Source organism: Strix uralensis, chromosome 11 (genome assembly GCF_047716275.1).
Source record: "Strix uralensis isolate ZFMK-TIS-50842 chromosome 11, bStrUra1, whole genome shotgun sequence".
NCBI lineage: Eukaryota > Metazoa > Chordata > Aves > Strigiformes > Strigidae > Strix > Strix uralensis.
This window is the reverse complement of record NC_133982.1, coordinates 9,585,462-9,612,530: the sequence shown is the minus strand read 5'-3', so window position 1 is coordinate 9,612,530 and position 27,069 is coordinate 9,585,462. Positions and strand designations below refer to the sequence as shown.

The 27,069-nt window shown below is 37.7% G+C and overlaps 1 protein-coding gene across 3 annotated transcripts in view; it reads left to right on the top strand.

Moving 5' to 3' along the window:
• LOC141948310 (neuronal acetylcholine receptor subunit alpha-7) overlaps positions 1 to 25,583 on the top strand; it is a 44,511-nt gene extending 18,928 nt beyond the window's left edge. For 2 of the 3 annotated variants that reach the window (XM_074880588.1, XM_074880592.1), the window contains 9 exons: positions 4,715 to 4,759; positions 9,523 to 9,632; positions 10,186 to 10,206; positions 15,138 to 15,217; positions 16,423 to 16,590; positions 16,961 to 17,155; positions 18,457 to 18,543; positions 19,204 to 19,313; positions 21,413 to 25,583. In XM_074880588.1, the coding sequence (XP_074736689.1) occupies positions 4,715 to 4,759; positions 9,523 to 9,632; positions 10,186 to 10,206; positions 15,138 to 15,217; positions 16,423 to 16,590; positions 16,961 to 17,155; positions 18,457 to 18,543; positions 19,204 to 19,313; positions 21,413 to 21,931 (1,335 nt within the window). In that variant the 3' untranslated portion in view covers positions 21,932 to 25,583. The remainder of the gene's footprint in view (positions 1 to 4,714; positions 4,760 to 9,522; positions 9,633 to 10,185; positions 10,207 to 15,137; positions 15,218 to 16,422; positions 16,591 to 16,960; positions 17,156 to 18,456; positions 18,544 to 19,203; positions 19,314 to 21,412) is intronic. The other variant, XM_074880591.1, reaches the window with a different exon arrangement.
• The last annotated feature ends 1,486 nt before the right edge of the window (positions 25,584 to 27,069 follow it).

Below are 27,069 nucleotides of genomic sequence, written 5' to 3'. Positions count from 1 at the left end.
CTCACCCTCCAGCCCATTCTCTCAGTACTAATCCTATAAGAATTCAGGCTTTATCACTTCATGTGATGTTTAGTGATGCTCAGTGCATTACCCTAAAAAGGAAGAGGAAGAAAACCCCAAGCTGTGCAAAGCAAAAATTAAACATAACAGAGTTTTAAATGATGGAGGAAAAAAATGTCATTAGGTGCTAGTAATTTGACATTGTGGATCAGAAGATGTTGAGAATGTTTAATGAGCAAGTGCTGAGACAATGCGATAAGAGCTAATGAACTGATTAACCTGCTGGTTTCAGTAGGATGACATTCAAACAAACAAAAGTGAAAATCTATATAGGGAGTGCCTTAGGTGTCTCACTGGCTGCCAGCCCATTTTTAACTTCAGTCTACAATTATTAACTTCAGTCTTGCTACAAAGTACCAATCAGGAACCTTGCATTATTGCTGTAACAGGGATGTCTTTAAATGCCTTTACAAACTCTTTTATTAAAGTTCATAGTAATTGAAGCCCAGTTCAAACAGGCATTACCTTTTCTGTAATCTGGTGAGATTCAACCATGTAAAAATAAAGAATTTGGATTTGAAGTGCAAGAATTACAGCTAATAGATTTTAGTCAGGACATCACTTTGTGCAAGTCTTCTGGGAAGTATGTGTTTCTTTCTAGGTGCTGCATGTCGCTGTTGCATGGCAGTCTACAGGCATGCAGGCTTATTTTACTCCCTTTTCCCCTTACTTTTTGCTGTGTAGCTTTTCTAGTGTGGTTAATAGATGTGCTGACATCCCTTTGAAAGTCAGCACATAATGTACCTTGCAAAGTTTGTAATGTCCAGGCTAATAATGCTCTTTCCAAAGCATTGTCAAATTTCCATCTATTCTTTTACATATTCTGTTGAACACAGGGTAAGGGAAGGATAATGTGAGAATCTGATACTGTGTTTCCAAAGGTGATCAGTCTGTTAGACTGTTTAAATTGAAAAGACAAGACAAAACCAGAGCTGGAAACTGGAATAATGGACAGTGCAATTCCCTCTGAAAACTTCCAGAAATTGTTACCTCTACTTTCAAAAATGAATGAAGGACCATTCAGGTCTTCCTGAAGTCGGTTACTTTCCCTTCATTAACTACACTGCCGTAAAATAACGTGATAAGCAGTCCAGTAGCAATTTGCCATCTGCCCTCACAGATCATGACTACAGTTGTGAATCAAGCAGACCGAAGTAGCCTCCTGCCCACCTCCCACTGTGCTAATGAAACCTCACTCTTCGTTAGCTGCGCGACTTGGACAGTACTGTCTGAACAGCAAGTAAGCTAAAGTGGCTGGTATGGGAAAAAACCACAACAATCCAAACACCATGATATAGTTTCTGGTCTCATTCTCTGACTAATTTTGCCAGCACCTCAGAATATATTGTCAAGTCCTTTTTGTTTGCTTGTTTATAGTAGAAGGGGTTTGTAATAGGAGCTGCCTTGCTTTTGTGTTCAACACTTTTTCTGTAAGTGTATGTTTACAAAATATTGCAAAGTAACAAAAACTGGTGAAATTCTATGAAGCATTTGAAGCCCACCCATCATTTATTGGGAAGTACTGCACAACTCTGATGAAAAATACTGTTAATGCAGTTTGCTGTAAAGCTTTTAAAACAGTGTCCAAAAAACTCTCTGAGCTGGGAGAAACCCTGCAGGGTGTCTCCTGCCCCACCTTTCACCAGCTTCACTTGGGACCACAGAGATGGACAAACCCTCTAAAATCAGAATCTTTCCTCTAGTGATGGTTGGGTCAATCCAATAATGACTAAAATGTTGGAAGCCATTTGCTCCAACAAACACTAGGAAAAACCCACCACTATAAACGAAGCCTCAGCACGCAGCAAAGTTTTTATAGCTGAGGAGCAATGATGAGATTTATGATTTAAACACTGATGGAACCTTAAATATAGTGATCCAAGTGGGAGTTATTTTGTTCAAATATACTCTTTCAGGCTCTAAATGCTTAAAATAACAGAAAGAAACACCAGGAAAGCAGCATGGGCCATCTTCCTATAGGGCTTGTCTTCACCGTACAAGTTACTTTTGAGTCAATACTCTCAGATACCCTCTTTCAGCTAGATCTGAGTGAAAGATCACACTCTATCACAAGAATAACTCTTGGCCTTCAGAATACATCTGCAGAGTCTCCTGCAGGCAAACCTGTGATGGCTCTGCCATGTGCCTGGCAGTGGCAGGCAGCTGAATCATTCTGCCAGCAGCACAGCTGGATTAAAAGTCTACTGTCCCCCTCAGCTCTGCTCGTTGGACTGCTCAGTGATGGCTCTCTACCCTGCTTCTGTCATGTGTGCTGGTTGATAGTAGAGCTCCTTTCTGGTACTCCTAAAATAGTTAATCTGACTATGCTGTGCGCTCAGGGCTTCAAAATAAATCCCCACAGTGTATCATTAGCTTAAGCATCAGCAGCACTCCAGATTTAGTACAATCTTTTCCTGCTACTGAAAAGGGAATTTTTGAAACATCACTAATCTAAGGCTGTGGCCATTCATGTGTAGAAAGAGATCATACTGGGAATAAACTGTGAGTTTAACTCAGAATGTAACCATGCAGGAGTACGTGCCGTTCAGCTAATAGTCCTGAAACAAGCTTCCCACAACATAATGGATTCTGAACTGCTCTGCAGCTTTGAGTAGCCAGTTACGCCTGTACAAAGCAACACAACTACTGTCTGCCCTGCACAGAAACCACACAGCAGTGGTGCTCTCTGGCTTTACTCAGGTGCAGTAGATGGGACATTGCGTTATGGGAACTTGTCATGTTCATCTGAGACAGCACACAGAGCTTTGAGCTCTTTGAACTTTTAATCTTAAGTTATCATTGGTGGTATTTACATCTGACCAAAAAATGGCTATGATGAATAGAAACATACATAGGTTTTACATGTCCTTAATCTGCAACACTTGTCTACAGATTTTGGTTCATGGTGAGATGAATGATCTCTTCAGGATTGTTTCTTCATTCATGAATTAAAGATCCCATGCAAACTACCTTTTTTGTGCTCTAACACTATAAGCAGGTTGTTGAGAGAGGCACCAAATTATTGTTTGTATGTCCAGAGAATAACAGCTACTACTGCAAATTAATTACTGCTTTGCCTGGCCAACATCTTCAGCAATGCCTTCAGCATGCTAATTCAATGCAGCTTAACAATGTTTTCCTGAAACCAAAGGTTAGAGAGACCTGTTTCCCGAGGATGCCGTTTAAATGAGTTGCTCATTTGAGATATTTTTAAGGTTCATGGAGGTGATGAAGCAGAAAATAGAGAGGAAAAGTGCTGAATCACTAGCTATGGTCTGTGCTTTATATTTCTTAATTTACTTTTCATTTTAAAGGAAGGTAGGAACGTGCATTTGAGGGCAGACTTTATTCATGCACAATACCAATCTTTACCTAAAATGTTTCTATTTGTTTCTATGTTGTCCATTTAGTTGTGATTATACATGACCTAGTAACACTGGCATGCATTTACTGATGCTGGTCCTCCAAAGGCTTCACTTGCTTTAAAAATGCCATTGTCTTTTGCACTGCATTTGATTTTACCTGATGTGTAACTTTTTACTATTTTGCTGATCTAAGATGGATTTAATTAAAGGTCTCTCAGGACTTTTGTTCAGTTAGAAGTCCACCAAACAACAGCAAAAGAGTAAAGAGTACTGACCTTCAGTGACGATTATTATCAAAAAGAGAAAGCTTTTTTTTTTTAATGAAATGTGATTAAACTTTTTGGGGGGGGCATTTAGAAACAACATTTAAGTTCAAGAGTGACAGATTTAAGTTCAGAGGTCTAGAGGTATGAGCAACTGTGATAGTTGCTGCTGTACAGGTGACTGAAATATGCTATGACACTTCCTTAGACTGTAAATGAAGCTTTGACTGGTGTTGGGACAGGGATTGTGCGTTCATTAGCAGCCTGTGTAATACTGTCAGGGTATATATAGTATATTCCATTAGCTTCACACAACCCAGGTGGATACTGATACAGTACCTCCACAGAAATAAGGTCACCAATGTTTTCCTGTGTCTGAGAAGTGACAAATTAAACCCTTTAATTAACTGCAGCATTAAGATGCCTATTGTGTCACCTGAGCTTACATGAAGGAGTCACAGGAGGCAAGGTGAAAGGCCTCAAAACCGAAACTGTTCCAAGCAGAATAATGTTCGGCCCTGACAACAGTTTTCTGGTAAAGCTGATACCACACTTTTTGTATAGTTCCACTGGTATCAGTGGTGCTGCCTGCATGTTAAGAAGGTACTCAGTATGGCCTCACTACACATCATCTGAGCTTAGTCACACTTTCTCTGTTTAATATTTTTTCTACTACCTGCATATGTCTGGTGTGTAAGGTTAATGAGTGAGAGGGCTGCTCCTAACAAAGGTGAAACAGGCAACCCCTACTGTAACCTGCTTTGCCTTTTGAGATTCTTTATTAAAAGGAGCCCCAGGCCTGGCAGAAGGATACCCTCAGGAAAAGGTTTGATTGACTACAGTAATATGAAGTACCTGTGAAAACTTCTGTTGCAGTAAATTAGAGGCAATGATTCCCTCTGCTTTGAAAAGTACCTTAGCAGAACTGGCTATTTCATAATAGTCAAATGTATTTACCAGTGTTGTTTTAGCTGTATGGTACTAAGCTGTGGTTTGTGTTTTTCTTCCTCTCCTCCTTCCTCCCAGGATGAAAAGAATCAAGTATTAACAACAAACATCTGGCTACAAATGGTAAGTTTTGAAACAAAGTATTTTTTTTTCCCTTTTAGTCTTTGAATTTAATCTGGTGAGGGGTTTGAATTTTAGGAAACTTATCAAAGTTTTGTTCTGTATCTTGCTACAGACACAGTTGACAAAGCTAAGCTGAATAGAAAACTGTAAGCCTGAGATTTAGGTCTTGATGTTTCAGGTATTTCTGAAAACTTTTAAGAATTTGAGTCACTATATCTAAGTAAGTTACTAACTCATTGTAGTTGATTTAGTCATGCTAAACTCTTGATTGTCATAATGGTGTCCTAAGAGTCCCAGGTGACTATAGGTGTAAGTGCCTTATCATTCATTTCAGCAAATCCATTATGTGTGGTAAATCATTTGACTGCGAAAGAGAACTATACATGCAAGAAATGCATTTCATCTGTAATAGCTGTTCCGATCAGCATTCTGAAAATCATCAGATGGTTCTTCTGATACAGAGAAAAAATTGTTCCAAAGAGGTTCATTATCTCCTGAGAGCTGCTGCCACTGTCCTCACTGAATACCTCTGCCATCCTACTTGCTTTGCTGCCTATCTCCTTGAGAAACTGTAAGAGGATTTTAATTAAAATGGCCATGCTGTTCCCATGTTGTTCAAAATGTTTAAACATAGGTCATCATCACAAGTTAACTGTGAACATGAGAGGTTTTTTATGTTACTTCTCTAAATTCTGTATCTCAGTAGTTTCCTAATGTTCAGCTGGAAACAGTATATCTTTTTCTGGTTTCCCAGTTTGTTTTGCTCACATAGGGTGTTCATTTTTCAAACAGTAGCTTTATTTTGCCTTTTCTTGCAATGTTTAGTTGCTATAGTTGTCACAGTATGTCACATTCTCACTTATTACGTAACTATTGCCATCACTAGATACCACAGCAGACAACTTTGCCCCATTAACTCATGGCTGGCATTGCTAGGCAGGAGTAAGTTTCACTCACTTTTTAATAAATGGAATAGATAATAGAATATTCAAGAACTTTGTGAGAGTATTTTGAATTTCTCTGAAAGGTTAACTAGTGAAAGAGCTGCTCCTAAGCAAAGGAGCCTACACAGATTTATTCAGACTTGAGTGGTTATTTATTTGCATTAGTTTAAATTAAGACTTAGAATTAACAAGATGATTCTTACCATGCTGACTACTGTGGGCTCCTGGTGCTTCCACAAAACATTTCTACCATAAGTTTGTGCTTTACAAAGACAGGGCGATTTGGGGAGCTTACCCCATACTATAGGAGCTAGAATGAGAATTTGCCATTAGTTGAATTCCCCTCTGTGTTACAGAAACTGAACTGTTTGCGTTAAGTAAAGGTTTACAGAAGAATTCTATTATGCAGGATAATCATGTTGTTTCCACAGAAACTTTACACCTTTCAGTTTCTTAAACCAGCTCATTCAGTTTAAATATATTCTGTTTTCTTTTATTGTACCATTTTTTATAGAGCACCTCTCTTGCACCGTAGTAGGCCTTAGGAAACAAATAAAAAGACTGTTTTGATGACCTACAAAGGATAGCACAGCTATTCCATTTATTCACAAAGAAAAGTTGACACGGGAGAAGCATTCAGCTCCTGTTATTTTACAGGCTTGTTGTACAGTAAGATTAAAACTGTCAAATATTATATGTTTTTGGCTTTGAGCTACAATGACAACAGTTTCTATGATTTCTTACCAGGAAAACAGATGACAATTCATACTCAGGAATCTATCACTTGTTTTCTTTCTCTTTTATCCCACAGCATCCTTATCCTTTTTGAGATTTTTTTTTTTTTCTTAAGGAAATTCCTGGTTCTTTTATATATTCTGTATTTATTTTGACTTACTCACCTTAGCACATACTGTATGTGGAGCATGTTAACACTGCAATGAGCAGATCACTTGACTACTACAAAAAATATAGCCACTCTTCATGGTCTGTGTACATATTACAAAAAGAAGAGATGTGTTTGCATATTAACTGTCTATTAATGGTAAACTAGACAGATTCAAAACATGCTTAAGGCAAACATATGTCATTTTATTATGCTAAATGGTCCAAAATAAGTTTTTTCCTGAATTTCCCTCTCCACTCCCTTTCTTGATATGTGAGTATAATCAGTGATGTATCTTAAATATATTTTACATAATCGTCACTGAAATACTTAAATACAAAAACTGACCTGGAAGAAAGAGGAATATAAATCTAGTATTTATACACATGCAGACTCTTTGATCCTGACCACTATCTGCATGGCAATACTGTTCAGTATCAAAGTCTTAAACTTGATCTAAGTTACAGCAGAAGCCTTGCCTAATCACACAGATTAATACTGACCCAAGTACCCTGAGCTGTTTGCTATTTTAATGTGCATCAAATGTACTTCAGCTACAGTGGCGATTGTAGCTCTAACGTTAAAACAAAATGAGGCAGCCTGTGTCCAGCTGGATGGGTAAGCACTTTGTACACACAGCTAAACAGAGCAACCACACAATCTTCTTAACATTATCTCTACTACAGACTTTAATATGAAGTTTTCTATTACCCTTTGCACTGTCTTTACATCGTTCAGTGTCACCCTATGCTACGTTGTATTGGCCTTGATAACTCCTAAGAGAAGTTAGAATAAGAAATTGGATACATTGATATAAATTATTGTACTGCAATTCAGATGGAAATGAACAGGAGTGCCTGCTGCATACAACCAAGCCAACGGGCAGCACGCTCTGCAGCAGCTGCCACGGCCTGCCAGCCCCAGCCCTGCAACCACTACTCAGAAAGTGACCTGTTCTGTCAGCTCCTGAAAATCAGTCGCCTTAAGCCAACAAGAACCCACCGGTTTAAATGTCTCAAAACCACACATTGTATTTATTTGCATGGTTGGACTTTGTAAAAAATAGAGGGCTCATGAGGGTTTCAGTATTTCTACGTTCCACAAAGATGAAGTGGTAAAAGATAGTGACATATTTGTCTATCAGGAAGTTCATGTAAAACAATTTACTGTAAATATGGATGTAATATTTCTGAAAAAAAAGATGAGAAGCAGTTGATCAGTTTATAGAAGCTGTGTATAGATGGGCGTGAGCAACACACATAGTTTAATTAGAAAACTGTGAATGGAGCCCGCAGTGAAAAGAAAAAACTATGAACAGAGCCAATCAGATATTCTGATTTAAGATTTCTGTAAAAACTATTATCCATAAAGCAAAAGGAAAAAGCAATGCACAACTCAGATCATTTGTTCAGGTGACAAGGGGCTACAAATTCATAGTAAAAAATGAATGAGATAAATATGAATGCACAGGCCAAGAAATTGTACAGTAAAAGCTTTACAAAAGATGTGTGATGAATGCTATTAGCTGTGTTGCATGCATCAAAGCGGTCATTTACAAACACTGTTCTAGAGGTACAAGAATGAATTTGAATACCTACAGCATGAGGCTAACTGGGGATTTGTTTGGTGTATCAAACTGAAACTTGCCCGTGACAGTAATGCAAGGAATTATATGAAACAATTTGATGTGAATACCCCATGAGAATGATCAATAACATTACCTCCACAATACCCATTGGAAATTTCTTCTGACCTTAACATCTGTCAAAGATTTTGACAAGGGCCACTAGACTGTTGAAGGACTCACCCATTTCAAAGTTTACATTTAAAAGACTAACATTTGGCATTGCAACAGCACTGTAAATCTGGAGTTTTCATTAAGTTATGTGATGCCTGCAGCTATGTGAAGTTAAGGTAAATAACATAATATGGAGATAGAGGCACAATATAATGAAGCATATAAATTATAAGAAAAAATAATTTTGTGAAACAAAATGACCTTTACTTCTTATCTGTAACTTTTGCTCACAACAGTAAGCATCCTTGTATCCTGACAAGTCATCTGCTTAGTAGGGGGTGAAGTACAGCCTCAGTTTCAGGAAAATACAGGAGCTCGTGCTAGTGTTTCTCCGGACACCAGGAGGAAACCAGCTTGCTAGAGCTGCCATGATACTCCGCTGCCTGCAGTTTGGGGCAGTGCTTTTGTTCATGACTGTGGACGATCATATGCTTCAATGACAGTATCTGGGATTTAGCAATGCTAAACACAGGTCAAACCCCTATTGGTTTGACCGCGGAAGACTCCCTGCCTATACTGGCAGTCAGGATGGGCTGAGCGGAGCATGGGTAGTCCCTAGGGTGGATGCCTCCAGTGCCCTAAGCGCCAGCCAGGGAGGATGCTTATGGGCCAGTGCTGCTGAGCACCTGCTTCAGAGGTTGCCTAACTTCAGGCCACAGGAGCTGCTAAGGCCTCCTATGCTAGTATTAACTGTTCTACCATTTCAGTTGTTTTCCCTGCCAGCAGTGACTGTTGGCTGCTCTACCTCATGTCAATAATCAAGTTATTACAACCTGAGAATTTCCAACAACAGAAAACAAAGTTGTCTATGAAGATAAACTAACTGAAGTTAATTTAAAAGAAAATCTGTTCTATCCCAAACTGACACCTGGGACAGCATGAACAATAAACAGCAAACATCCCAAATCTTTTATAGGTTGCTATGTGCACTGCAATGTGAATTGAAAATGAGATTTTTATGTTTTCCACTGAGATCTAGGTGGCCTAAGTCACCCTTTCCAAACATTTCACTGCCTGAAGCTAGATAGTATCTCTTTAACAAGAGAACACCTATTGTTTCAGGCTATCCAGTCCCTAGAGAACTACAGTAAACCAGTGGATGAGATGACCTAACTTACTTTTTCTGTGTATGTCTTAGTACTGGACAGATCATTATCTACAGTGGAACGTGTCTGAATACCCAGGAGTGAAGACTGTCCGTTTTCCTGATGGACTGATTTGGAAGCCAGATATTCTTCTCTATAACAGGTGGACACACTTTTTTTTTGTGGGGGGAAGGAGAGAAGATCACAGAATTATAGAATCACAGAATAGCCCTGGTTGGAAGGGACCTTGAAAGCTCAACTGGTCCAACCTTTCATGGGAAAGGGAGCCTAGATAAGATTATCTAGCACCCTTTCCAGTTGCAAAGATAAGGCAAGGCAAATGACATAATCATCTCACCAAAATGCCTAGGTTTTGAAATACTTTTCTAAAACTTTCCAGGTTTTTGGAATACTGGAAAATTACCAATCTCCTGTTCACACAACAGAAGGTCATATCTGCAAATACTACACAAACAACTACATCCTCCCTACCACCAATTCTAGTTGGGTTTTGTGAGATGATTAGAAAACTAAACTCTTCTGGTGGTGTTTAATAGTACAGGTAGTGATAATTATTTGTTTAATTATCTTAATTTATCTTAATAAAGATAATTTGTTTAATTATCTTAATTTAATTAATCTTAAATTATTTGTTTGGTCTAAATGTTGACTGGTGAATTCAAATCTGACTTTTGACTTCTTCTCTACTTCACTAGAGGCAGGATAGGTAAATGCCAGTAAGTATGTTTGCATTTTCCCATGTCCAGTTTTGGTGTCACTCTTTCTTCCTGCTACAAAAATAGCTAGAATATTTGCTGCTCTCCTCTTCAACATATCTGTTCTGAGTTGGGCTTATTTCAGAGACAGACAGATGGCTATCAATCCACTGCAGAACCTTTGGCTGACATTGGAAGATTCTTTGGCTGCACCATTATATGGTAGTGCCCACTGTGGAATTTATTCAGTTTAAAAAAATAAAAGCACTGAGAGCTGCCTGCTCTTTAACAACTTGCCTTTTTCTGCAGTTGTTGTGGGCCTGTGTGCTGTTCCTCAAGTGCTGGAAAGACCTTACATCTGCTCTGGACGTGTTGCACTGGCTCTTTTGTGGTAGCCAGGGTACATTGGGTTTTTTTGCCCATGCAGCTGACATGAACCTTTTGTCTTCCTGATAGCTTTTTTTCTCTGTTTCTCTGCCATGTGCCACTAAGAGGACAACCCTGCTGTCCTATCAACCTGACTCCCCCTCCCCACTTCAGGAGCTGCTTGTTGTTGCAACAAGACCTAGAGAACAGCTGTACCCAATATGTCAGCTGCAGTTACGCTCCCTTTTGCCATTTGATGATCACCTTTATGATCAATGTGACTGTCACAGGTGTCGTTGAATTGTAGTAACGTGATAACAGCACCCAGTGACTGCATTTGTCAGCCACTTAGAGTGCTTTTCTTTAGGGTCTATGTTATTGCTTTGCTCACAGCACACTGCAGTGCTCCTCTCAAAGGTACAATTAATACTAAATGATCTGAGGTGTTCCCCACTAGAGTTCACCATGCTTATGGTAACTGCCTGTCAAGATTACTTCTTGTTTAAGCACGGCAATTAGTATTTCAGTTGTCCATACACCAGCCTAAAAAACCTTTCAAATGCTCTGTACACAAAATGGAGCAGCATGCATGGGTATTTTTGCAACATTAATCTTGCTTACTGTATTTTTCAATGCATATTTGTTCTCTTGAGCATTTATTCCTAGATACCTTGATTCTGTAAATGACATCATTCTTGGGAGAATCCGACAAATCATGCATTCGTTTCCATTCTCCTGATGAATAATACACTGTGTATGCCATAAAACTAGTACTCTACAACAGCAGTTTAGAGGTTTTCCAAAAGAATAAATTATGACAATATTCTTCCTCACATATATCACATAACCTGAGAGACTTTCAGTGTGTCTAAGGATTTATGCTTCAACGTGTAAGTAAGTATATCCAAAATGAAAGGGTAATTTTTTTAGAAATTAGTAATATTAATGCATACGTGCTAACTGTAGGTGAAGCACATTATAGAATGAGAAGGGTAACTTAATAACCTGAAAAACTGAAAACACTACTTTCCTATTAATATAGGTTTTTGCATCTTGGGATTGTTAGCTATGGCATAGTCATGAAGTAATTATTCTATAGTGTTTCTACTTTGAACACCCATTTAATCCAAAATCTTATTCAGAGTTTAGTCAGAGAGCAAAGCTATTTAAAACAAATTCTTATTCCTGTATGAAATTGCATTGGGAATATTACTCTGTTCTCGTACAGTGACATGGTATTTTGAGATAGATACTTTCAATTTCTATACACTTCACTAGGGACATGCATCTGCAGTTACAAAGAAATTAATGAACTATAAATTCACTTTTCGTTTTAATGAATGTATGTTTCACTATGTCTTGAGTCCTCACGCATCTTGCTGCAGCCTAGTGCAGAGAAACTTGTGGAAGATGTATTAAATTTTACACCAGTCTACACTGTGAAGAGAGCAGGGCCAGTTCATCTGTAGTTTTTCTGAGGGAAGAAAATCTTGGCCTGTGTACAAATTCCAGGATTGACTGTGTTACCACTTTGTTAGTTTTACTAGACTTATTAGAAGTGCTCATTTCTGGTGGTATTATTTTCCAGATGACCATGTAGTGTTCAGTACTTCATGGAATAACAAAAATTCTGGTAGTTATGTCTCATTTTAACAATTTCAGTTTTCCAGTTTTTTTAACCTGAGATTCTCCAGATAGGTCCCAGTGGGATTATATCTGCTAGGTACAGCTTTGTCATCCCGATGTACTGCAGTCAGTATCTGCTTTCAGGTGGCCATATCCTGAAGAAGAAATGTAGCAGAAATGGTTTTCTATCATTACATTTGAGTCCAGTCTCATCAAGCAAAGACGTAGCTACTCGGTGCATTCCCAGCTGAAGCACTGCATTTCAAAAAACAATCAGTTTGGGAAAGCACATATGCTCCTTTTTCAGAAAAAAAGAATTTCATATTTGAGTCTGAGTACCCTCTTGATATTCTTCTAAGAATGTGTCTTATGAAAGGCAAAGCCACGTGGGAATGAAACCTAGGTTCCTTGATCACTTGTGTCCTTTTGAAAGTTTTATTTTTGCCAATTACCAGAAACAGCAGCAAGGTCTTAGAAACAACCCTCTGGTGCTTAACTGCCCTCCACTCGAAGGGAAGAGAACAGAATCTAGCCTAGAAGGCTAAGAAATTTTATTTCTAGTCATTAATTTCCACTTTACAAGTAATTTGTGTGGCATGGATATTTTTATGTTCTAAATTTGACTACTTGTTTGATTTCATCATGTACCCATTATTAATTTCAAGTCAAAGCAATTACTTGTCTATGTCTAATATAAAAACCTTTGCAGGACTTTAAGTATGGTTTCCTAAGGAAACAAGACTTATGCACAAGTATACACTCACGCCTGTGTGAATATATGTTTTGTGTATGATCTTTCTTGCTGCCCCTTTCCCCAATATCCTCTGAATCCACTTCTGATAAATTTAGCAGTGCAATGAGTAGAGATTTAGCAGTTTCTTATAAATGTCATGAAAACAGGCAGCCAAGATGAGGAGGGAGAACAATTAGTGCTCCAACTGGAAGAGAAGCTGCAACACGAATTCAGAGAATCCAGCCATGAGCTGTGAAGCTGAAGGAGAGTGGCCTACATTAGCTCAGCTGCCTTAGAATTGAATTGCCTTTTTCCCTTAAAGTGCTAGAATTCTTTCATGCTACATACACAATATTTAGACTTTTCTGCTTGTCTTCAGAGTTCAAATTAAATAGTTGCAAAGATTTTCAACATTGTGAGCCTTCTGCTCCACACAGGAAAAAGTGCAACTCCAGATGGGCAAGTAATTGTTTGGATTTAATTTTTTCTTGTCTGCATATTACACAGACCAGTTCAGATATTTTTTTAAATGTAATTTCTTTGAATACATAAGGGGAAAATAAAATACAAAGTAACGATGACTAAAATAGTGATCGCTTTATTTTAGCTTCTGAGATACAAAATTTGCATGAGAATAGATCAAATATTAAAGTCCTCTTTTTTAGAAAGGATATTTCAATAAAGGTTTTCCTGCTGGAAAAATATACCATTTTATACTTCATCTTCTGCTAGAATTATAAATATTTCACTTTCTCCCCATCTCAGACTCTTACTGTATTTTTCTGATGTTTTAGAAGGTGATTAGAAAATTATGAGATACTAAACCACTAATAGGCAAAGAGATGTCAGAGACCTGACATGTTCAAATCAATCTAGAGACAACACAGGTTTTTAGGTCAATGAAAGCAAAGACTGCAGCAAGAAGCCAGACCCTGAGGCTCATGCGACCTCCTCTGCCCTGCCCCAGAGCAGCTGGCACTGTATTTGCCTTGTGTGCCAGTCCGTCCCCACAAGCTGTCTGGAAACTACAAACAATACAACAAAATACAGTAGCCTATGTCTCATTTTGCTTATCCCCTGCACAAATGAAAGCCCAAGAAAGGAGCCTGTGTCTATAATCAGAGCCAACAGACATCAGACATGAATTCAACACAGCAGTTCCTGAAATAATTTTGAGATGCAAAGATCATTCTCTGCCAGTATGTTCCTAGTATATTCTGTGCAATTTAATCTCAGCACCAATTTCAATAACTATGGCAATTTCTTGAACACCTAAGTCCCAAACTTTAAAGGATGTATAGATCAGAATCTGTAATATCTGACCACAAAAACCTGCAGTAGTAAATGGGAACTGTGAAATAGGGCACAATATTGTGTGAGTATATATCCACTGCAATGCTAAGTATTCTAAACATCTTTCATAAAGTGATTTAAGCCATCAAACTTACTAAACTTTTCAGAGGGAATAGTCTTTATTTCATCATCTAAATATTTGAAAATAGCTTGTTTCCCATCTCGAAGTTCTTAAAATTTTAATGCCTAGTAAATTCCTGGGTCATAGTGCCACATGCAGTTGAGAGATTCCTTAGCAGTAGCTGCCAATTCATAATTTGAAGCACTCTCCAAGTAACATTATGATTCTTTTCTAGAGACGTGTGAGAACAGCACACCAGGACTGTCCTGGCAAGCACCACTACGCTGACACCTCTAAGAGGGTTTCTTTCTTTTGCTGAACCCGGTTTGTGGGTTCTGAAGTAGATAACGAAGGCTGGAGCCGCATTAAACAGTCTTATGTATGGCATGTAGTAATAGTGTTGACCCATGCAAAGGGGTAGGATGAGGCACCGGAGTATTCATCTCCTCAGTATTCCTTAGCTGCTGTTAATGTAGAGAGTAAGAGAACAGATTTCCCTGTAGTTACCTGAGAAGTTTTTAAGAAGTGCTTACTTTCTGCATGGAGATCAGCAGAGCCAAGGCACTGTAACGAATGCAGTGGGACAGGTGAGCAGCAAGAACGAGGTGGCTCACCTTCACTTACAGTAGTTAACCGGGAACACATCCAATAGTGTCAGGCCAGTTACTATGAGACCATAGAAAACTGGGGACAGGAGAAAAGCTGTCAATTTTGGGGGGGGGAAATAATCCTTTTATGAAGAATGGATATGTTTCAGATATTCTTCAGCCAGTCAAAGAGCATTTAACCCATTTTCTTTCTACCCTATTCTAGTGCTGATGAAAGATTTGATGCTACATTTCACACTAATGTTTTAGTCAATTCTTCAGGACATTGCCAGTATCTGCCACCAGGTAGGCTGTTTTCATGTCATAAATTTTGATAACACAGACTAAATATGTATGGTATGGTGTGGTTTCAAATTTAGCATCAGTTCTCTGATATTTTATTTATCTAGCTAGCATCATCTGATAGTTTTAAGCCTAGATGCATCATGCATTACATGGTTAACACTTTTGTATGAAAACCACCATATGAGATAAATTTTTAATTGCAATTATGTAAATTCTTCATAATGCACAATTTCAGAAGTGTGGATGCAGAAAAGAATATAAAAATTAAAAGCCCTTAATGTAAAAAGACATTGTTTATTAAAGCCATGGTAATGTCTCTTAATAAAAATTTATTTCATTGATTTAGCTGTTTTCTATTAATATGTGAACTTTACAATAAGATGCTTAGTAACATCTTGGATGTATCTTCTATTTGAAGTGATTCACGTCATGATTCATCACAACAATTTTTAGTGTAAAAGTAGTCTGTATTTGATATTTATTTGATATCAGAAATATATTGCTGACTGTTGGATATGTATCAGTGGAGTTCTGTTTCTGTTCCCAAACTCAGTATAATTCTTAGAATCAACTCTTCCTAGAATCTAAATTTTAGAAACTACAGCAATAGAGCCAACTGCTTTCCAGACAAATTAGTTTTTTCCATCTAAGATCCCCAGAGGATTTTATGGGTTTGCCTGTTGTTCTTTTGATTTAAGATATTCCATTTGGTGGGGGTTTTTCAATTCAATTCTGAAAGCTGCTAAATGCCAGGGCCTGACTCAACAAGTGAAAAATAAGAAGCTGGCTTTCCTGAATAAATCAAGATCATGTAAATCTAGTAAAGCAGCAAATAATCTTTCAGGATTCCTTATTTTGTTCAGTAAAAGAAATAGGAGGAACGGATTCCATATTCTGCTTCATTTGTTACTGAAATACAGTATCTAGAAATATGAGCTCTTCTCTAAATAATCTCCGACTACATGCCAAAATGGAAATGTAGTTCAAAAATTAGTTTATAACATCAGTGTATTAGCAGTGCAGTTCTTTCCCTTTTGTATGACTGACTTTTGCTATTTACATGTCAAGACACAACTGAGTTTAAATATGCTTTACAAGTCAAAAAAAGAGTGCACGATGTAGAAAAAGGTCTGGTTTCAAGAGGTACATAAAATTATGTGGGACAGACATTTAAATTAAGTGGTTTTGTCTAAAATCCAATCTAGGCATATTTAAAAGCTCATGCTACATAGATGTGCGCTGGTTTCCATTTGATGTTCAGAAGTGTAACCTGAAATTTGGATCCTGGACTTATGGAGGCTGGTCCTTGGACTTACAAATGCAAGAAGCGGATATATCTGGCTATATTTCAAATGGAGAGTGGGATTTAGTAGGTAAGCTCTTGATTTCTTACTTATACTGTGAACTTGCAGCCTTGTCTCCACTGCTGAAAGGGATGGAATAATGATTGGAAAATGAAGACAGAAATTAAATTAATAAATGACCTAGGCTAGTGGCATTTGAATCTCTGAGAACAGAGGTAAGATGAAAATCAACATAAAAAAGTAGGTGACAAAACTGCTGCTTGAATTCAGTATGTATCTTTATTATCTGAGAAAAATTACTTAATTGGTAATTAAGCTTAAAGTTTTACCTATAGTAAAACTTAGAAAGCTACATTTATCCTTTTTAAAAATAATCGCTACATAATATACAGTTTATTCATATTAATTTCTGGTTTTCTTTCTTTTCCCTCCTACACAGGAGTTCCTGGGAAGAGAACTGAGAGTTTTTATGAATGTTGTAAAGAACCCTACCCCGATGTAACATTCACAGTAACTATGAGACGTAGGACTCTCTATTACGGACTCAATCTTCTTATTCCTTGTGTATTGATATCGTCACTTGCTTTGTTAGTTTTTCTGCTTCCAGCAGACTCGGGAGAAAAGATCTCACTAGGTAAATCCTTAATAGGATATTTTAAATATGACCAAGCCAAAAGAAGTTGTCCTTTTTAAAGTTTTTTTAGTAGGCAAGGAGGAATCGCTTGTGTGACCTATTCTGGCTCATGAGCTCTTTTTACTGTTTGGTGCTGAAGCTGTATGATGTTTAACCCTTGCTCTCAGGTTAGGGTACGCTGAAGTTGTGAAATGGAGAAATTCCAGCCAGCCAAACAGAAGCGTGACAATTCCCAACTACCTTCCTTAAGAAGCAGGACTTCATTTTTTGACATTTATTTGCTGAAGAAAAATCCCACGTTCACTGAGTAAAGCTTAAGTTTACAAATACGCATTTGAACACTTTAACATGGAATTCTTAATTTTTCCTTTTAATAGTGAGTTGTACTAAGAGCCTATGGTGCCTTCTCAGAAAGATTAATTCTAACTGCTACTATTCTGTTTTTTATAGCGAATTTTAACTAAAGTATTGGTTTGTGAAACAAATCTGATGATTTTAGGTACTTGATCCTTAAGATGGAGGTTAAATATTTAATGAAACTTTTTGCCTCATACAAAACTGCAAATGCACTGGCTTCTACTGAGTGAACGTAGCTGTTAAAAGGTAGAAACAAAATTGACATTTCTCCAGCATGTGGTTTAATTGAGTAGTAGCCTCCCTAATCAAGAAGTCCTTCCCCATATTTTAAGATTCTTTGTTCCTAAATCCTTTTCCACCAGACAATGACTCCCTATTATTTAAGACTAGTCCTGAGAAAAGAGCTAAGCCTTGTTCAAAAAAGATGGGAACTCATCACTGAACAACACAAGTCAAAGTCCAAAAATCAACAGTCAAGACTGCTCGGGCATAGCCATGTGCAGAACCCAACAGCTAGTATCAAAAGATATCAAAATCTGTCCAAGACAGCAGATCTGTTTTTCAGGAATATTATGCATTACACCACCTGTAGCTTCCACACCAATTAATCAAGTGTCATGTGCTCAAATACTCAAAATCACACCATGTTTCTAAAGCAAACAAGCAGGAAGAATTACTTTGATTCACCTCAGCTAATTAGCAAATGGTGATAAAAGCTGAACAGTTACAAGGATCTAAAAATATATATGTCTGTGCAAGCATTGGTACTAGTTTGGCAGCACTGCTACCCTGAACTTGAGATAGTACAAGAAGGGATAGGAGTACCTACTAATGCAAGGGTAACAGGGGGAATGCATCTTGCAAAGAGCATGCCTTCAGATACATTTTCTGCCCTGTAATTACAAGCTGCTGATCTGATTTCATACTTCATGTTTATCTTTCAGGTATAACAGTTTTATTGTCTCTCACTGTCTTCATGTTACTTGTGGCTGAAATTATGCCAGCAACATCTGATTCTGTGCCCTTAATCGGTAAGCTAACTATAGCATATACTCACTTTTATGTTTTGTCAAATGAGGTGCAGTGACTTTGCATGAAGGCCAGCAGTAAGGCAAATTACCACCTGTACAAATCGCCTACTGCAATTGAATTAGAAAAATATTGCCAGTTGATGAAATGCTCTGATGGGTGTGGTCTCCTATACAACTTCTGTGTTCTCTGCTCTGAACAAAATAGAGAACCTGTTGGTGTATTTTTGGAAATTGTAAGGGAGTCAAGTTTTCCATGGAAGAAGTTGCAGTTTTGACACAATTGGCCAGACATTAGGAATACAGAGCTAAACATGATCAAATCTTCCCATTGTAATTGCTCAAACAGTGAAACTTTTCAAAAGTACTAGCCAGCCTCTACAATACTGGTGAAAGAAAATGAGAGAACAATTTTTTTCAAGGTTGCTTAGAAAAGGCAGGTGCTCAGTTCCACAAGGACAATTACTAAAGTCTAGCTACTACAATTACTAATGGCTGCTCTTTCTGCTTTTGAGAAATCTGTCACAAGTGCCTAAAGTAGCACATGTACCACTACGCTGGAAAAAGAACTTAACACTATGCATGTATGTAAACACCCCTTATAACAGCTACAAAGCAATATCAGCTAAAGTATATTGCTGTAATTATCTGTTTATTTTGCAGCTCAGTATTTTGCCAGCACTATGATTATTGTTGGTCTTTCTGTTGTTGTCACTGTTATTGTTCTACAATACCATCATCATGATCCAGATGGGGGGAAAATGCCTAAATGGGTAAGGTTTGATTTTCATTCATTATCCATTGCATAAATGCCCAGATCAGGGATGTAATAGAGTAGCTAGTGACCCATGTTTACTTCTTACTGTTAAAAACTTATAAATCCTTACTAAACGCTTTGTTTTGAAAATTAGTTTCAGCAGAAATGACATGTCCAGATATGTTTTGTGTGGTTGGGTTCTTAGTGTGTGTGTGTGCAAGAGAGAGAATGAATATACCTCAGCTTGCTTCTATATTCAGAATCTCCTTCACAACAGCTAGAAGCAGTTTAGAATTTTGCTAAAACCTAAATATAATTGAAGGTGATTTTCAAATAAGCTGCAGATGTCAAAACTGAAACAGGTAGAAGGAAAGTGTAAGGTGCTGCTGGAGATTATAAATGCATGAAGTACACTAGCCTCAAGGTGCAACTGTGCAGCTGCTATCTATTTAGCTGCTGTGCATAAAGAAACATCAGTAGTCTAAAAAGCACTTGTTAAAGATGTCTCTTAAAGTAGAAGTGAAACTTGCTCTGAAAATCCTCATCTTTACATCTCTGGTCAAGAACATCAGTAAAGTGCAAAGAAAAATTAAAGTCATTCTAAGCACACAAGACTTTCTTTATAATGTACTTCTATGAGTGGTTGTTTTTCTGGAGAACATTACTCTGATACTGGATTACTAAATATTGACAAGTATCATCAGCTAACTGTGCACTCTTCCTGACTTCACCCAGCTCATGGCAGCATCAGGCCTTACTGAAGATGGAAAGACCTTTCCTTTTTTCTCTCTCTAGAATGACGAGTTATTATTATCCTTACTAGCCAAAAAGAATGTGCATACAGCAGTGCCCTGCGGACAAGAGATAATGAGATATTCCCTGGGCTATTCTGGGGTAGTGACTTTAAAATAACTTTGAATTAACAGAATAAAAGGTATCTATCTTTAGATGCATGTTTGATGACCTGAAGGGTACAAATGTCTAGTACTGAGCCAAACATCCTCAGCAAACAGAGTACCTGAGGTAGAGGAGTGAGCTTTAGTGTTGATAAGCTGAAGTCCATTAAACATTATTTGGATACTGGTGGATTTTGGATCAGGCCCTCAGTTAATGCAATATCCTTCTAGGAGAAGCTTGGTAGTGTAAATAGAGTAACAAGGCAAAATCTGCCTCTGGCTAGGATTTTTGCCTGGATATAATATCTGCTTTGCGTGGCAATCCACAGTCAGAATAAATAGACCAAATCTAATATTAATTACAGTGTAAGATTTGCATATTATATGAGACAATAATATTTAATTAGTGCTCTGGAAAAGAAACACTGAAATGAGCTCTTAAAATCTGATTGAAATGAATTACAGAAGCTTGCATCTGAACTGGAACAGTCTCTGGCTTGCCTGCACCCTCTGTGAGGCTGGATTAAGACAATGTAGAAAACAATAAAATTATACACTCTCATTAAATCTGCGAAGTAATTTTTTTTAATCAAAGTTTTTCCATCTTTTCTCCATGCTATATCCAGATCTGTTTTCTCAAATCTGCAATCAACTGTCATGAAAGCCATGTGAGAGCAGAGCCAAAACACTGTAAAGCTTAGTAGTCCAGTCCAGTCGAGCATCTGTTTTAGCAGCCCCCTACAAACAGTAATGTCATCTGAATAATTTAATATTAGAACACAAATATGAGTGAAAGAATTGTAATATATTGACTACAATCTAAAGCAGCGCTATGAAGACTCTTAAAAAGTAACTCTTCTTCAGTAAGTTGTTGGGTTTTTTTTTTAATTCATGGTTTGTAGTAAAGGTAGAAAAGGCTGCCATATTGGTGTTAAAGTGCAAGGAAAAATCAACGCTATGGAGACTGCCATCAGAGGAGGGGGGACTCCCAATAGTTATAGTCAGCCTCAGGCAATCAGCAACACTGCTAGAATAAGAAAGCAGCCTCAGTGATTGGCAAATTAATCAGTTGGAAAACTCTGGCACCATTTTCTGGAACTCCTGTGCAGACTAAGCAGAGACCATGGACCACACAGTCACCCAGGCTGCAAAAATGCCAACAGTGCCCAGAGACAGTGGCTGTGTGAAGAAATGCTTATTCTCAAAAATTTTCTTTCAGACAAGAATCATCCTTCTCAACTGGTGTGCTTGGTTTCTGAGAATGAAAAGACCAGGGGAAGATAAAGTGCGTCCTGCCTGTCAACATAAACAGCGTCGATGTAGCCTATCAAGTGTGGAGATGAACACTGTGAGTGGACAGCAATCCAGTAATGGGAATATGCTATACATTGGGTTTAGGGGGCTGGAAGGGGTTCACTGCACACCTACCACTGATTCAGGGGTGATCTGTGGGAGGATGACCTGCTCACCAACAGACGAAGAAAACCTGCTGCACAGTGGCCACCCCTCTGAAGGTGACCCAGATTTGGCTAAGATCTTGGAAGAGGTCAGGTACATTGCAAACCGATTCAGAGACCAGGATGAAGTGGAAGCCGTTTGCAATGAGTGGAAGTTTGCAGCCTCTGTAGTGGATCGGCTCTGCTTGATGGCTTTTTCAGTCTTCACAATTATTTGTACAATTGGTATTTTAATGTCAGCACCAAACTTCGTAGAGGCTGTGTCTAAAGATTTTGCTTAACTCCTAACTACAGTCTGATTCTCTGAAGTATGATATGTAGCAAATAAGAGTGTGTTTTTGTTTGATTGCTTGTTTTTAATGAGTATACTGCTTCTCATTGTCCGCTTTCTTTTGCCCCCTCTCTGGTCATGAGTTCCTTTTGGTGGCACCATTTCAGAAGGGAAGCCAAGGATTTCTCCCTGGGCTGCCTGTGTGCAGGTCCTCTGAGCACTCTTCTGTGGGAGAGGCGAAGTGGCTGCAAGTCCCTTCAGAATGACAGGGCATTGCACCACCGTCTCTTACACATTTTTGAACTATTACAAAATAACAGGTAGGCAATGCCAGCAATGTCACTTCTTCCAGGCTTTGTTATAAAAGATAGAAGGTGGTCCACCTTAATTATTTGAATGAGTGATCATAAACACTTATGTTTAGGAGAAGATTAAATCCAAATAGATGGAAGCTCAAACAGCAGAGAGAAAAGGGAAAAAAAGTTTGCTTTTCAGTTACTGCTTCTTACTGAGTTGTGGTATGTAGCTCTCCAGCTCACTCATAACCAGTCAGACCATAACTCCCTCCATGCATTTTAGATAGAGCATATGTGACTTTACAGGATTCTGAATTGGAGACACCACAAACCTGAAAGTTAAGATGATACACCACATAACTCATCCTTCTCTATCTTTCTGGATTTGACCTGGAAGTTTGGCCTGAATTCTTAAATAGGCTTGACAGTAATTTTGCAGTGTTTACTACTTCTTCCTTCTCTCCAGAAAGACATTCTTTCAACTGGTGACCTTTTTAACTACCAAAAAAAAAAAAAAAAGGATTTATGATGCCTTTATCCTCAGTTGTTTAAAAAAAAATAAATTAAAAAAATACACACACTTGTCTCTTTACTGTTAACTGATTCCAATGTGGAAAAAGGAACTCAGTGTCTTGTACAGGCTTAAGCATAAATGAAGAATCTAAAGCAAAAAGAAGCCGTTAAATCCTGAGGTTAAGGTTTTAATTTAAAAATTAAATGTTTGATCTGTTGTATGCTTAGCTTTTTATAGACTTCTTTCTGTTGAGCCATCATAACATGTCTTTACAAGAAAACGGCACCTTTTCTGCTCAGTTTATCATCCAAAGAGCACTAATGAATATTAAAGCTTTCTTGGGTCTGATATAAACTATGAACTGTATAAATATGTATTTATATATACACACTGCATATACATCCAAGGAAAGGTTAAGACTTAAATACAAATTCTCTTAAGTCTAGACAGACATTTGCAAAGGCAAAACTTAATAGTTCATCACTTTGTTATTTCTGATTCTGAAAATATCCTGTCAAAATATGCTTAGTTTTCATGTGACTTCGATGTCTTAATGAAAAGGGCTGAGCTGAGAATACCAGGACCTGAAACTTCGTGTGTACAAAAAAGCTGAGAATTAGTCTCTTGCTGGCACACCAGTATTCCTGACCAGTGATAAAAATGGTAGAAGATGTGGGGGAGGATTATTTTAGCATTGACTACTTGCTTTATCCTGCAGAATCCTGACTTTTTGGCTGAGGTCTTCAGAGACACAAATAGAGGCCTGTGTTATACTGTGTTTTTACTGTGAAATAAAATCAAGGCCTCCCTTCATCTCTTAAACTGGATTAAAATAAAGTGACTGAAATGGTACTAGGTACCATGACTCCCTAGGTAACAATTTCGTTTTCAGAGTCTGCTCCCCTGAAAGCAAGGAGAATCAAATTTCATGTAAACCAAGCCCAGAGTTAACACAGGTACAGTCCATCACGTGAGTGAACACCTTGCTCAAGCACCTTCATGCCAGAGAAAAGGGCAGGAGAAGTGAAGGGAATTCAGGATATTTCTCAGAGTTTGTGAATTGTGTTTTCCTGAAAGTTTATTCAGAATCTCACACTGCAAAGACATGAGCAAAGCATTCAAATCCTTCTTGAAAGCTCATCTTGAAACAAAGTGTTTCTGAGTTATCTGTGAAGGAGTTACATTTTCAGGAACAATTATTCAGAACTAGCCATAGAGTAATTCCTGCAAATAGTTTCTAGTTTGTATATTGCATATAAATAGGAAACTATGAGCCCAAAATCTGAAATGTGAGTTTTGTTCATTTGTGAATATCATATTATGTGGCATGTGCTGCTCTTCTGAGTCATGTTTCTAGACGAGCCTTCCTGATGCGAATGTTGATTTGCATTTGTATTGTTTCCTTCTGCAAGTATCCCTACGTAGCTACGCAAAATGTTTGTTCCATTTAGTGTTTGTAAAGCTTTGAGGTCCTCTTGGAGAAGAACTTTTCAAGAAGAAATGAAGACTTTTGGGGACTACCTTGTACAATGGGACACAACTATTGCAATCATAATACATGACACATGCAATATAGGAAGAATAAGAGTACCCCTCTTTCCCCCAGAATCCATTTACAGTATCTGTAGAAATCATCTTGCTAAATACAGGAGTTCTTTACAGAAGGATGGAGAAGGCAATTTACAATTTGACAGTAAACTTCATTATCAATGACAGACACGCCTACGCTTAAAAACTGGAGACTGGTATTTAGCCTTTAGGGAAGTCCTGCCAAAGTCTGTAACACTGAGTTTGTAATAGTGTCAGCAATTCCCAGGTGTTAGACAAAGTAGCTGTAAGACACCAGCATCATGCCTACACTACTGCCTTTGTCATTGGCAGGATTAATGAAAATGCACCAAGGGGACAAGTGAATCCCGATTTTCCTACTGTTAACACAACCTGTAAACATTTGGTAATAAGATTATTATAAATTTTAAATACAACAGTGACAACTTCTCACTTATGTTATTTTGCACCTGTGAGTTAAATTTTCCTATAACTGAGCTGAGCAAAATTGGTATGTTTCTTGTCAAATTGTGTGCGTCTTAAATATATTTGTGTATGTGCTAAACAATATTTTGATCTAAATGCTGGGAAGAATATTTATTTACAATTCTGGGCATAGAGATGGAAACTAAATACTGTATACAGTATGTGTATATAATATTAAAGACTACATATTGATGGTAAGGATCTGTTACGATCTTAAGAGTCCAGAGAGAGGATAAGCAAATGGTGCACCACAACTAAGCTATGACTTGTCTGACAAATTCAAAAGCTCAATCTAGAGCTCAGCTGTCATGTACAATACTATGTGTGAACAATGTATATTACTTTTTCTGGTTTTATATTGAATTGTATTGAATATTTTAAAAATTTTTTAATATTTAAAAAATTTTATTTAAGTGTTAATGCCAAAAAAGTTCCAAACATAAAATTTTAAAAGGTTAGTTTTAAATACAGATAAATTATTTAAACAGTATTTAAAATATTAAATTATTTTATATAGGAATTGATAATACTATGTAAGACTTTTTTTAAGGGTTTCTTTAAATTCTCTTTACATTCTCTCTAGCTGCAGAATGTAATCTCAGTTCACCTGTGACAATTCAACTTTTCACCTTCTTTAACAAGAAAAGAAGGTAAACCAAAGTCACGGATTTTCTTTCCTTTGTTACACTATTTTTTACATTAAGAAGCATTGCATAAAGGGCATTAGAAAGAGATGTTGCATCTGTCAGGTACTGATTGTCATATAAGCAATTCAATACCTTTTCAGTCCAGTACAAATAAAGATTTAGATCAAGAGACTTTTGATTCTTTCTCATTTTGCTAAGATGGAAGCAAACTCAAGCAGTAGAAAACATGAATAGCCATAAAAGAAAGAAAAATGTCTTTGGATGTATCAATCTGGGATGACAAAAGACTTTGATAATTAAAAATACATTTACATCCTCCTAGCAAACCAGTCCCACACTAAACATGTATTACTTCAGTCTTACATAAGTGATCAAAGTTAACCAAGTAGGACTGAAATACCTTATTCTTTGGACTGGCCTCAGTGCCAGTATTAATTTACTTCTTGAAGTTTGACACAGAAGAGAGAAACAAGAGAGAAAAAACAATCCATACCAGCTGAATAAACTGTTGGTTTTGCCAGCTGCAAATTTTGTTTGTTGGCTACTGCTGAAAAAATTTCTAATCAGCATAATATCCCCCAGATGGGGAAAAAACATGTCAGTGTCGTTTTTTGGAGACACTGCCCACATGCTGAAACAGCTTCCTGAAAAGCTTGCTATCTTTACAACATTCTGCTGAGCATGTCCGGGTAGTAACAATCAAGGGTTGCTGAACCCAAGGCTTTATTCTCTTACCAATTTGACAAGGTTGTAAGGAACAGCTGATGAAGACCAGTTTGGTCGAGGTCAACACACCAAGTCATACAAGCATGTAGTTGTTACTGAATCCAACCTGCCTTTGGATAAGAGCTGCCATGGGTCACAATATCAGATATTCAGGTGAGGCTTATGCTGATGGCTGCTCACTCTTCCAAGCCAACATGCCTACCCTCTCTTTTAGAGTGCTGAGAGCAGGACATACTACCTCAGACTTACTGTTATACTTCAACATGGTCAGACAAGTTTAGCTCAGCACACACCAGGCAGTTTCCTGGCACTGTGTATAAACCTACCATCACATACTTCATCTCTGAAGCGATGGTGAATGAGGATTAAAATTGGACTGTTGTCTGCTACCACTCTCAGGCATCTGGGTGGTTTATATGCAGACTGAAAGCTGCTATGGCTTAGGAGTTTATACATAAGCAGATCCAATCCATTGCCCTGTGGGTGGCAATGTCCATCAGAGCACTGGGTCTTGTGGCTATAGAGAGTAACAGTATCAGCCATCCAGTTTTAATCCTGTAAGAACAATCAGAATCTATTTTCTCTTCAGCCAAAACTGATTTCTTAGCCTAACCTGATGATATTAAAATATCAGTAAATCTTAAAAGGCTGCAAACAGAATCTGCATGTTACAGCAAATCTAACTTGGTAATTAACAGGATCTTAACAGGACTACAACCACAAATGAAAGCCTTTCACTATTATCTATTTTTTACATTGCTTCTGCAGCTTAAAAGAAAACCTTAATGTTTATGTAACATTTATTTGTGCTATTAAGCAATTTGCAGATGATGGCATAGAGAGATCTCACATTCCAGTCTCTCACGCTCCAATAACCACATTCAAAATTGTAATTTATTAACAGAACATGAAAATATTCAAGTCTGAAACT